At 36.5% G+C, this 12929-nt stretch overlaps 1 protein-coding gene across 2 annotated transcripts in view; it reads right to left on the bottom strand.

Annotated features, from left to right (window-relative positions):
• The window catches only part of jak1 (Janus kinase 1), a 33368-nt gene that overhangs the window by 18035 nt on the left and 2404 nt on the right, over positions 1–12929 (bottom strand). The window contains exons 1-5 of one of the 2 annotated variants that reach the window (XM_057338580.1): positions 11900–12125; positions 8027–8232; positions 3711–3834; positions 2060–2213; positions 1539–1702 (exon numbers count right to left, since the gene is read on the bottom strand). In XM_057338580.1, coding sequence (XP_057194563.1) covers positions 1539–1702; positions 2060–2213; positions 3711–3834; positions 8027–8225 — 641 coding nt within the window. In that variant the 5' untranslated portion in view covers positions 8226–8232; positions 11900–12125. Of the gene's footprint in view, positions 1–1538; positions 1703–2059; positions 2214–3710; positions 3835–8026; positions 8233–11899; positions 12126–12929 lie in introns of those variants that run through there. The other variant, XM_057338581.1, reaches the window with a different exon arrangement.

The following is a 12929-nucleotide window of genomic DNA, read 5'->3' as shown; positions in this document are numbered from 1 at the left end:
TTACTAAAGCATTGATTTTATGTGTCTTACTGATATACTAATTCCATGTGTTTTACAGATTTACTGATTCCATGAGTTTTACTGATTCACTGATTCCATGATTCCCAATTCTAGGTGTTTTACAATTTCACTTATTCCATACGTTTTACAGATTTACTGATTGTACGCAATTTATTTATTGCACGAGTTTCACTGATTAATTGATTCTATGATTTTAGATGTTTTACCAATTCACTTATTCCATGTTTTTTACCAAGATTTACCAATTCTATGCAATTTACTCATTTACAGATTCCCTGAGTTTCAATGATTCATTGATTCCATGACTCCCTGATTCCTTGTGTTTACCGAGTCACTGATTCCATTAATTTTACTGTGTTTTACTGATTTCATGTGTTTCACTGATTCACTGATGGCTTAGCACCAATATCAGTTCCTTCTTTCCTTCCATCAATATCACCATACAGGTAAGCCAGGCTTGTGCACTGAACATAAATTGTGTTTTGTATTGTTGCGTATAACTGTTACCATAGACATTGTTAATCTTAAAGTACCTCCATTCTGCTGCTGGTGTTGCTTTTGTGAGGCAGTGTTTAGGCAACAGATGTTGCATGTATGTTGTGTGATACAAGATGATGGTATATTGCAGTATTTATTATGAGTGTCAGTATACAAGTACAACATCTGATGCATCCCTAGTACATTAACCACTTGGACAATTAAAGGGGTGCTGCAACGGTGTGTCATGCATTCTGACTTCTTTACCATGTTAAACGTGCTGTCTTCTCATGCTTAACATGGTCAACTTGTCAAAAAATGAGTTGGGCGTATCACGTAGTATTTCTGTGCTCGATACACTCCCCCAGTGATCGTACAGGTTTCGGAAAGTTTTTTTCGAACATATAAAACTGTTTCGTAAAAATTTTGGACAATTCTCCCCCAGGAAAAGCACGTGGCATGCCCACGCGGCAGCAAGGAGAGCAGGAGAAGGAGCATGCGCAGACGTCACTTTCTCTTGTGTGCAAAAGAGAGAGAGAGCATACGTTAGCGAGGTTCAGGTGTTTGTTTGTTCACTGCATTTGGGTGATGAATGTTATATAAACGATGGATATAACGCTGGATTTGGAGATCGTTTGAAACTGATATATGGAGCCGTCCCAGCGCTAAAAGATGTCGGACATGAACCGCATGCGGTGAGTGAAACTGATGTCTGTGTTTTGTTGGCAATGGGTGCGCATGTTCTTTAGTTCAGCCTACCCCTCCGCCCCGCATGCGCTGTATGTTTTCTGAAAAAATCGTCCAGCTGTATCAATCTTTTATAAATGTGATCAAACTAAATACTCTTTGAAGATACAAAGTATGCAATACAACTCTATAGGTACTCAAGATTAATATGAGATTGGCAGAAACCGCGTGTAAGGGCCGCTTTAAGTCATTTTTATTGAAAATGTAATAGTTTAAATTCTGAAATTTCTAGAAACAATTTTGCAGGACCGTACTATGAAGCATAAAATCTACAAATCGTGTGTATGGGTCACCTGCTCTCAGCTCCGGCTCCTGACAGGGGCAGATTATTGCCCTTGGCGTGATGGGTAATAGCCAAAACGGCCATTCCCAAACACTCGTTCTCTATCTCATGATGTTCCGCCTCATTCTGGGGATTACGCACGGGAGCCAGACCCCTCAGAAAATCATACTGACCCTATAACAGATCAAAGCACATATTGAAAAAGTGTAATACACCATTTTTATGACAGCGTGCAACATGTAAGCACAACACGCAGATAACAGACATGAGTGTTTACACTGGCCTAATGTTGTTTGGTTATGTTGCACTGCTCCAATAAAGACATTCAACTATCATTCTACAAACGGGAACAACAAATATAATGGGAACAACAGATTCTATTATACCACACCAGAGGTGTTTTGAATAGCCATCAAGCCAAAATCCCCCTGCAGGCCACAACAGACTACAATAATCTTGTTTACTTCAAAGATGCAATAATAATGGCTTGCATAACCGTGAAAGTGCATTTCAGATGCATCCTGCACTCACCTGTGCAAACAGGTAGTCGAGAGACGCGGCATCAAGCAAAGGCGTCCCCTCGGGCCCCTTCTGAGAGGTTAAACCGCCTTTCTGCTTGCTGAGAGAATGTCTCCAAACCGGAGACTCTGATTCGCTGGTGCCGTGCCAGTTTGTGAAATAAAACCTGGGTAAACAATGCAAAAGAGCACATACGTTTAAATATGTGGGTTTGCCAACACGTTTACATTATCATAAATGCATGCACAAAACCATGATGACAGCGGCTGATACTGTAGATAAACATGTCAAACGTAACATACATTATCACCACAAAAGCATATGGTGCTTAATAACATATGGTGCACAGGGTACACGCATTACCATACCCAGTGTCAACAACAGCTAGAAAAGCAGAACTGCAGCACCCCGCTGCCACGCGAGCGAGAGCTCATTGTAAACAGGAAGTCATATTTGTGAGAAAAGACTGCTCTATGCCACAGAGGAAAAGAGAGAGTACAAAGGTTGACCGTAACCTGCTTGTGTGCACAACAGGTAAAGCTTTACACAGAGAGACGGCGGTTCTGTTTCACCGCTTGTTTTGAATACAGTAATCGACTTTTATCTTAGTTTCACTGTCAGAAAGGGGAAGTTAAGGGGATTCGAACTGAACTTTGCACGTTTGAAACGTTTAGAGGACAGAAACACTTCTGTTTTTTGTTTACTTTTTGGAGTTTGTTACAGGGCAAAAAAATGCTGTATCTCACTCCTAAATTAGTTTTTTATATTCCAGACCAGAGCAGTATGAAAACAGATTTTTGTAGCAATGTTTGTTTTTTTGCATTACAGTAATGAGAATCAAAGGGACAGTTCACCCAAAAATGAAATTCTGTCATAATTTACTCAACCTCAAGTTGTTCCAAATCTACATACATTTCTTTGTTCTAATGAACACAGAGAAAGATATTTGGAAGAATGCTTGTAACCAAACAGTTCTTGGCCACCATTGCCTACCACAGTAAGAAAAATGACAATAGAAGTTAAAAGTGCCCCAGAACTGTTTGCTTTCCTACATTCTTCAAAATATCTTTTCTTTAGTGTTCAACAGAAAGAAATTTAGAAAAAATGTTCTCTACTATGGTAGTCAATGGTGGCCTAGAACTGTTTGGTTACAAGCGTTCTTCCAAATATCTTTCTATGTGTTCATCAGAACAAAGAAATGTATGCAGATTTGTAACAACTTGAGGATGAGTAAATTATGACAGAATTTTCATTTTTTGGATGAACTGTTTCTTTAAGGGCAAAAATGTGCATTGAAAATAATGCAAAAAGAATGACTACAATAAGCTTGTGTCAAGGCAAATTTTTTCTGCCATTCCATCTTATTATGCAAATAGAATAAGTATCCCACTGTATGTTGATTCTCCTCATATGAAAAAACTGTACCACTACCAAAACATTACATTGTTTGAGATGTTTAAGGTGGGACTATCCGTTTGTTCAGCCAATGGAAGACGGGGCAGTATTTGGGAAACACAATATTTTCCTATTCCATTTGGTGCCGTAAAATCCCATCACCATTCTGCAAATGATAATTTGCATTTCTTTCTCCTTGATGAAGGCCAACAAATTAGATTCATCCCGACGACTTTCAATTTTCAGTATTCAGACTGTGATCTCTCACCTCATCCGGTAGTGAAGTTTGATGCTGGTCTCCTCTGTGATCTTAAACACATGGTTGGGAGCGTACCAGAGATCCTGGCTCTCTTCATACAGCGCAAACAAGTTGTGGCACAGAGGCGAGATGTCTGGGGAAAGAATTTCAGAATGAGTGCCCGACTTAAACAACTTTCTCTTTTGCTTTTCATTTGATTCATTTCTGAGAGTTTCGATCACATCCCCCACGATGCCTGAGAGGAAGCGATTACAGCTAAAAGGTTATTTTTGTATGTAAAAATGCACCTAAGAAATACATTTGAGCTTTTGTTAAAACATGATTTAAATATGGGTTGAAAGTACATAGTCTTTGTGTATCAGAAACTTTTGTTTTGCACAAATTCTACATTCACGTAAAGGATAAATGCGCATTTTATGTAGCATAACAAACAACAGGAAAGTCTCTTCAAGTAATGTTAACCACAGATGTTATTTTACTAAAATCTAAATACTCAAATATGGATTGGCTACAAACCGAAGAGAAAAGAGGAAAAATACAAACAAACAAACGAGATATCTAAATGATTTTTAGAGCCATAACAAATCAGGATTAAACCAAATACTTCATATTTGTTTGAACCTGATGCACAAAATGTCTTGCGGAAAAATAAGTTACAGGACAAAGCTTGAGGAATTGTGAATCATAGCTAACTGAAAGATGTGTGGCTAAACAAACATTATTAATAAAATGAAGTTACTCCAGATTATGCATTTGGCAGATGATTTCATCCAAAACAACTTTGTATTCTTTATTTTTTATGTAAATTCATAATTTATAAAAAAGTTTTCACTGGAAATCGAACTTGTGACCTGTGCGCTGCTAGCACAACGCTCTACCAACTGAGCTAAAGGAACACCTGACTCATCATTCAAGCCTTCAGAAACCTTCGGTTTCATTTAATAACTCTACAAATGAGAAAGTCTGACTTCCAGTAGCAAACTGCAAGGTGTAAAACCAAGTTCCTCTCCAGCTGCCTTCTTGTGTAATAAGCTTCCCTTTCCTCTCTCACTGTCCAGGCCAGTTTGTGTTCTTGGCTGCAACTTTGAGGAAATTCCAGACATGACATTTTTACCCAGCAGCCATTTTGTGCCTGGGTATCTGTCAAGAGCCAAGCAGACAGATACGCTGTTCCACTGTGGGATGAAAGGGGATGGAGAGGGACGCTATGGTTAGCCGCAGAGCTCATCACCCTCAGGTCAATGCTTTTACATTCAACGTCCATGTCACATGATGACACGACAGTAAAACCCCTTTAAAAGTTCCTCTTTTACGTTCTGTGAAATGTTGATGGTACAAATCCCTTATTCTTTGGTATGGCACATAGCATATTGAAAACGCATTGAAAAATGCTTCATTTTTGTAGCTCATATCCCTTCCCATACTGGGTGCAAATTGTTTTTAAAAGATTAGTTCATCCCAAAATTAAAATTCTCTCATAATTTATCCTTGCCATGACATCCTAAATGTATTTGACTTTCTATCTTCAGTTGAACATAAAGTATGCCTTTATAAGAAAATAATCTATACATAATGTTGAAGATCCGAAATGGATCTTGTTGGAGATCCCATACATCCACTGATGTTTTCTGAAGTAAAAAAACAATGAATATTAAAAAAAATTTAAAATATAGTGACATGTCAATAACTTCAAAACAAGGTTATTTAGGTTTACTGAAATCGAAACTTTGTTTTTACTTGTAATAACTTTAATGTTTTGCTTATATGTAAATATGTTTCATGTACAGCTGTTTTGTAACAATGATAATTGTAAAAAGCGCTATATAAATAAAGTTAAGTTGAGAGTTGAGTTGAGTTAATTAAAATCAATTATACCATAGTCCAGGGGTCGGCAACCAGCAATAATATCTGGCCAGCGCCAGCAGAGCATGTGAGCGAAGCGGGGAGCAAAGCGTTAATATTTCTCGCGGAGCGGAGAGCGCCTTTCTGAAAATCACGCTCCACTCGCTCAATCTCAGAGTCACTCGCTCCACCCTCTTGGTGATTTACTTTTTTGCTGCTGGATTATTGTCCCATGTACACCGCATGAGCCTGCAGCCTGAATAATAGCACAACGGCATGAGCGTCAACTACAAACGCCTCGTCCATTCGCGGAGGTGCGCGGGCGACAAGAGGTTTGATACAGGCTCATTTCAGTTAAAAAAACATTATAACATTTATGTTTATTTCTCTTAAAAAGACATTGTGTCACTTACCCAATGTACCCAAATTGCTTTTCTGAAATAAAAACTGAATAAACCTCGATGCCGGCTGAGGCCGACAAATGTGATCTCCGGAGGACGCATGCAGCCATCGGAGACGCAGCTACTTTGTCCAAGTTTCTAAAAGTACATTCTAAAATGCTGTAACGATTGACGTTTGACGTTTTAAGACCGCATTTCCCCTTGTTTTGGTCCATTTTTCTTTTGAGCCTGTTTCTTTTATTAACCCCAGTAATAATAAAATGTCTTCATAGTGCATTTCATCTTTTGTGCGTTTATTTTGAATGTTGCACTATGGCAGCTATATGTTCACGAAAATAAAGTAACGAAAACCAAATATACTTTATCAGTTATTATACAGTTATTTCAGGCACTCTTTAAATAAAAAATGACTAAAAATATTGGCTGTAATGTCACAGAATGTCGAACTGAAACATAACTGCTCTTTTTCAGCCTACTATTAATATTTCGCTCAATGACTGCACTTCGCTCAGTCGCTCACGGACCAAGCAAACGCTCCGCTCACATTACGCTCACCGGTAAACCAAATCCCGCTCAGATCCCGCTCTGACATAAAATGTGTCTAGTAAGCCTAATTGTTTTCAGTTTATAATAAACTTATTGAATAAATGTCTCAGTTTAAATCAGGATAGTGCCATTTTCTCTCATCATCTAGCTAGGTTAAATGTTAACATCACACGACACGGCGCAAGAACCACAGAGGCCAAGAACCACCCGACGTGAAGCTGTGGATTATCCCGTTTATACCATGGTCATTTGCCAAGTTAAATCTTTTAACGCACGGGTAGCTCCAGTCAGTTTGATTACATTTGAAATTAACTGCCAAAATAACTGTAATTTTCACCTGTTTGATCTAAAATTACACTGTAAACATCAATAAAAGCTTTAACTTGGCAAATGACCATGGTATAAACGGGATAATCCACAGCTAGCCTTGCGTTAAAGGATTTTAATGCACTTCGCGGAGGCAATCACCCTCCATTTTTTTACATTAAATGTTGCCCTAAAAATTATTGTAAAAACTTCTGAAGCAGCATTTAAATTTTTCGTTTAGTTTAAGGCACTAAAATTATAATAATACACACTAACTAAAATAAAGATAAAATAAAAATGTATCTTTTATAGCAACATAAAAAAATAAATAATAAAATGAGAAAAGCACATAAAAATTGCTAAAAATGTAACTAGAATTATCATAAAAACCAAAAAGCTAAAAATAAAAGCTAACTTAAAATAATAAATTAAACTGACTAAAACTAAAATAACTCTGATTAAAAATCTCATTGATCAATAATCAATTACATTTTCAAGCTATCGACATTGTCATTATATTTAAATTTAGCGCTTTCAGTTTTGCTAAATAAAACATTAATTGCCATAACTACAAACTTCCTCACAGCATTGAGAGACACCGATAGGTATTCCCATTACAACTTTTATCAATTTATTATTGCTTATATTATAATAATATAAGCAATAATAGAGGGGATAATTATTAGATATTATTAGAATAATTATTCTTAATATTTATGTAATTAATACATTATTATTACAATTACTCTAATAATTACAACCTACACAAATTAGATTTTTTTTACTACCAAGGTATGAGCTTTGATAAAGTAACTTAAGTAGATTTTTAAGGTCACTTTTTACTTTTTAAATGACAAAAACAAATCAGTGAAAAGCTGTCAATTTATGTAACTATAGAATTAAGATCAATCAAATTAAATACTTAGATTAGCTACACATTTAACACTCACCTCGGGCAAAAACAGACTACAGATATCAGACTCCTACAAATCAATACACTATCTGCAGAGTAAGTAATCCTACAAAAAGCCGAGAAAAAACATGATATTCACTATGAGCACATTTCGTAGGCCTATTTCGGTCTCTCCGATAATTTCCGATCCTGCGTTAATCAAACCCGTTCGCTCTGTATGATGAAATGATAGTCACACTGTATGTCCTGAGGGATACATTAGACAGTGGAATGATTGAGTGCTCTAAATGTGCAGCCATCTGATGACGCTAACTTACGGCATCTCTTGGCAGCCTCTGTGCAGATGTCCTCCGCAGTGTGGCAGTCTTTGAAGTACTCAAGCTGGTGTGTGTCGGGCAGGTAGAAGTGGATTTCAAGTCCTTTCATGGCGGCTGGGACGGTCATCTCCCCCTTCCTCTGTTTTTTCATCTTCCCACACAGTTGCCTGCCCAACTCCATGACTGCTAGTTTTGGCATCAAGACACTGCAGGTAAACAGAGAGAACAGCGAGCTTTAGTGTTACACTGTAGGTCCCAGAGGTAACTTTGCTTAAAACAACATATAAATAATGCAATATCGCATTATATGCGTATAATCCTTTCCAAATAGCCAATCAAACAGCATTGTTGTGACATCATAGGCCATTAGACATGTTCTTGTTAACAGTGTCTATATCAAATCATCAAATTAAACTCTCTTATTTGACACGCATTAATTCAGTCTGGGCTATATTTTAATTTAAATATTCTGAGCACATCTCCTCTGTCCGCCGTGACAAAGGCAAGCCCTGACCCAAGCTAAATCCTTCATTACTTAAACAATAGGAATTAACTGAAGTGAAACACTTGATGTTCTCTCAACAGGTGCTCTCACATGGAGGAATTTATTTCATCTGCCATCCTAGGAAGAACCAGGGGGAGGGTAAGATGAACGTCTTTCGCATCTGAATCAGATGGTTTTTACTCCATGGATCTCCTTTCAGATTTATTGCATACGCCTGATAGGAGTAGGCATGCAGGTCAGAACGTGTTAGGATGCTAAGATCCCTGCTGACTTGTGAAACGACTTTCCAGAGATGAATTAATAAAATACATTGTAGTGGTTAGATCACAAAAATGGAATTTAAACCTGTTAATTGGCAAATGTGTTATTAGGGAATTCAGAGCTGTAGAAACAAGTCAGACAAAAACAATTTGGCTTGGTGAAATACTATCGTAATCATGTACTCCACAGAAATACATAGACTTCATTAGTCCTGGCCCGCATCCCAAGGTCTTCTAGCTTCCTGAACAACGAGACAGTATCTGGGATTTATGTTTTTTTCTAGTAGCAAACTTTTGAAATCTGAGATAAAGAAGGGAAAATGAAAGAATCCATTCCAAATGAAACTACAAATATCGTTAGCATTCACGAAGCCTTGCTAAAAGTCTCATGACTTCCTGTCAGTGGTCAGAAAGAGCTTTTGTTTTTGTTGCAATTCAGGCTCAGAAACGTCTTTAACCTCTCTGTTCTTAGTTTACAACAGACAAACACAGTCTAAGCAACCCAGACGTTTGTGACTTGAAAATATGCAGTCCTAAACCATCCTGGAAAATCAGAGAAAGGATGAAGTCTGACAATATCCAAGCTGTCAGTACGTCCCTCCACCTGCTTCTGTGCGAAACACAATATCGTTCTTCTGTTTACTTGCCGGCGACCTCACTTCCTGAGGTGCTGACGTGCTGCTCGCTGATAAAGTCATGGTTAACACTGTTTCTTCACCGCTTTAGACTCTGCGACTGTTCCGCCAGTAGAACCGCTCGGGTATGTCGAGTGCGGTAACTTGATGTAACTGCTTTATAATGTTTGCAAGCTTTTTATATCAAAGTAAAAACTTTTTTGCAAATGAACTTAAAATAGAGGCAAGTATATTGAATAGTTTTAATGGAGAGTTTTCTGTACTGGAGTGCATTCTATGTCATTGTGGTTCTTGTTATGCATAGACGTTTATAATATAAAAGTTAATTATGTTTTTATATGTAAATCATTATTGAAAATGTAGGCCGAAGCTTACTAACAGCAAAAATGTACACATCCCAAAGTGATGAAATACTGTAATGACAATGACATTTGACAATATTTTTGTTTACATAAAATTGTTCAACTTGATGCTGTAATATACCACAAGGTTAGATTAAGAAATGAATTGCCACATATTTGCATTGCTTTCAAGTTTAAATGTTAAAACGATTACCATTAAACCTTCGTTATGGATTAAAATAAACAGATAATACATTTTGAGTTGATATCAATATATCAAACTTTGTGCATGATATGAAACTGTGCGAGCCAACAACTAAGAAGAAACAACTAAGAATTTCTCTAGTTATAAACAGTGCCAAATATGTCATCCATTATAATGCCTAGCATTTTATGAAACACTTGAGCCGTATTTCAAGTTATTCTTACAAAGTAAACATTACTACTGAAAACATGATCGCAACTCATAATAAAACATCTAAATCATTTAAAATTCCTTTATCCCTTCACAAAATATTACTACATTTTTATGCACAATATACAGAAACCTAAAATCTTGCTGCCTTGTTTTGACACATATGGAGGCAAATAATGACTTGACTGTTGCATCCTTTAACAGAAACTGCCTAAGGCACTAAAATGTGATGTTTTAAACCATTCAGGCCTTTTTCTTGTCATGAAAAGCTGATTGGTCCATAACGACATGAACTGTTTCAGAAGATCATATAGTACAACAAGTTCTATTCTAAAGGGAAATTCCACTCGCAATGTACATTGACAGACACGTCAGGAACACAGTAACATCTCAATTTCTCACTGCCCTGGGCAATAATATGACTAATTCCATTTAAGGATTTGTTTGTATGTTTTCTTTCATTTTTTGTGGGGGTTAGGGTAGAAAACAGTTAAGTAGTTAAGTAATTAAGTAGGAAACATCAGGATGAGAGCTACAGGTGGAACCAAAGTGATGTCAATACTCATGAATAATTTTTATTTGACTATGTTTTATCAGTATGAAACTATTAAAGTAATCTTCACCGGGTACAGGAGAGAAATTATTAACAGTTCTTTTTGGCGGCCAGCACAGAAATTTCAAAGGGATTTCCCACTAAAGCAGCTTCTATGGGAACTAAACATTTGACCATTTTAATCAATGTCTGGTAATTGGATGACATAAACAATAATTTAGTATTGTCAAGTAGCAAGTCGTGGTTTTCACGTATTCCTCTGATATTTAACTTGGAAATATTTGAGTTGTTGTGGAGAGAAAGGGGAATTCACATTTGAGCTCTACCGTTTTCTAACTGTTGTCATCTGAATTTAATATCACGATTTTCTTCCACCTATTATGACTGTGTCAATAATTTTAATCAATCAGACAGAATGTGATCTGGTCACAGTCAGACTCCATACGAGTACTTAAATTAAGCATATCTAAAATAAATATTAAATTAAATTAATTAAATATTATAAGCCTAAGCCATTTACATTGATATGTTTCTGGCAGTTTAAAGCATTTCATCTATATTTCTAATCTAAACTTAAACTGCAAATATGTATTTATTACCCAGTAAATTGTTATCTGTGTGTACAGAGTGGTCACATTTTTATTGACAAAACTGCAGTCACAGCGGCAGCAACAAGTTTAACCATTTAACAACCCTACAAAACGACAAAGAAATCAAATGTACATCTTCTCAAGACAATGTCATTGGCAATGTCAATAAAACAATAAAACAAAATAAAGCCTCTGGTCATTGTGATGTGCTAAGATGATTTCTTACGGAGTCTACATGTGGCTTTTTAATTTTTAACTTTCATGGACAATACAAGCAGCATGAATTAACGTGATCAGTCCATTTACACGTTTAAAGCCATTCATTGTTTTTAAACACTAAATTAAGACGAATTATGACTGATTTGCTTGTGGACGTGGGCTTAGACAAGTTTCTCCTAGCCCGCACAGATCGACATATTTACCAGCAAACATACACATAGTTATGGTAAAGCGCCTCACAACTGACGTTTGTGCTTACTGACATAGCACATAAAACAGCAGACACACATGTAATCGTCCCCAAAAAGATTTACACACATTCAGTATTATGAAGAGTTACGGCCCTCGCCCTTACCTCGCAAAAGCTACTTCCGTTTAATTTCGGTCATTACAGACGTCTGAACACTTCCTCACGGTGTTTCGTCGATTTTAATCGCACTCTATTAATTCCCAAACGGTCTCTTTGTAGTATTAGATTTATCCTACGTGATAAAACATCAAAACAAACTTCAACTCGATGCGGCACAAGCCGTGGCTAAGCCCTCATGATCAACTAACCTTTCCTGTCAAGCGTCGACCACATTCCCGAAAATAGGGTTACGAAGAGCTCTGTCGCACGCCGCCTATTGGCTCATCCGTCTGTCAATCAAATGTGGTACCAATGTCATTAACCCTTAGGCGGGGAGTAAACTAGACTAGAGGGTTTTTGTTTTGGCTACAGAAGAGTCTTTTTGCTGCTTATAGTAAGACTATTTAGTATTTATTACTATATAAACACATTAGATTTGCGTGAATGTTTGCTTTTGTTTTAAAATGCTTTCAGCTGTATAATAAAGCATATAATACAGGGATATGTTGGCCACTTAATTCTCTTTCTTTTGGAGCTTTAAAAGTTGCTTGACTTAAATGATGTCTATTCAGTTGGTTTAGCCGATCTAAATGGCTTGTTATTGAATTAATTCATAAATTGAATTACTGTAGACTAACCTTTATAGGCCTGTTTGTTATTTAGACATAGTCAAGACTCATTACATGCAAATAAATTTACTCTAGAGCAGTTTAATAACGCCGTTCTGCATAATCAAATATAAGAAATGTAGCCCTGTTTATAAATATGTTCTTTAATTTAGGCTACATAAATGTAAATATACAATTGATGTAAATACATTAAAATAATATTCCTAATAATAATCTGATTACGCAAGTAGCAAATATCCATCAGTAAATATGTTTTTTACATTTATCATGCATAAATTTCTACGTTTGTCAAAATTATCTTAATCCTAAATTTTACTAAATTTAAATATGTTGCAATTTCTCCTGTTTAACTCAACCTCTGTGTTTTAAAAATAAACATAAGTAACTTAAAATATATATAACTCTCT

The sequence above is a fragment of the Triplophysa rosa genome, linkage group LG7, assembly GCF_024868665.1.
Source record: "Triplophysa rosa linkage group LG7, Trosa_1v2, whole genome shotgun sequence".
NCBI classification, from domain to species: domain Eukaryota; kingdom Metazoa; phylum Chordata; class Actinopteri; order Cypriniformes; family Nemacheilidae; genus Triplophysa; species Triplophysa rosa.
This window is presented reverse-complemented; position numbering and strand designations above follow the sequence as displayed.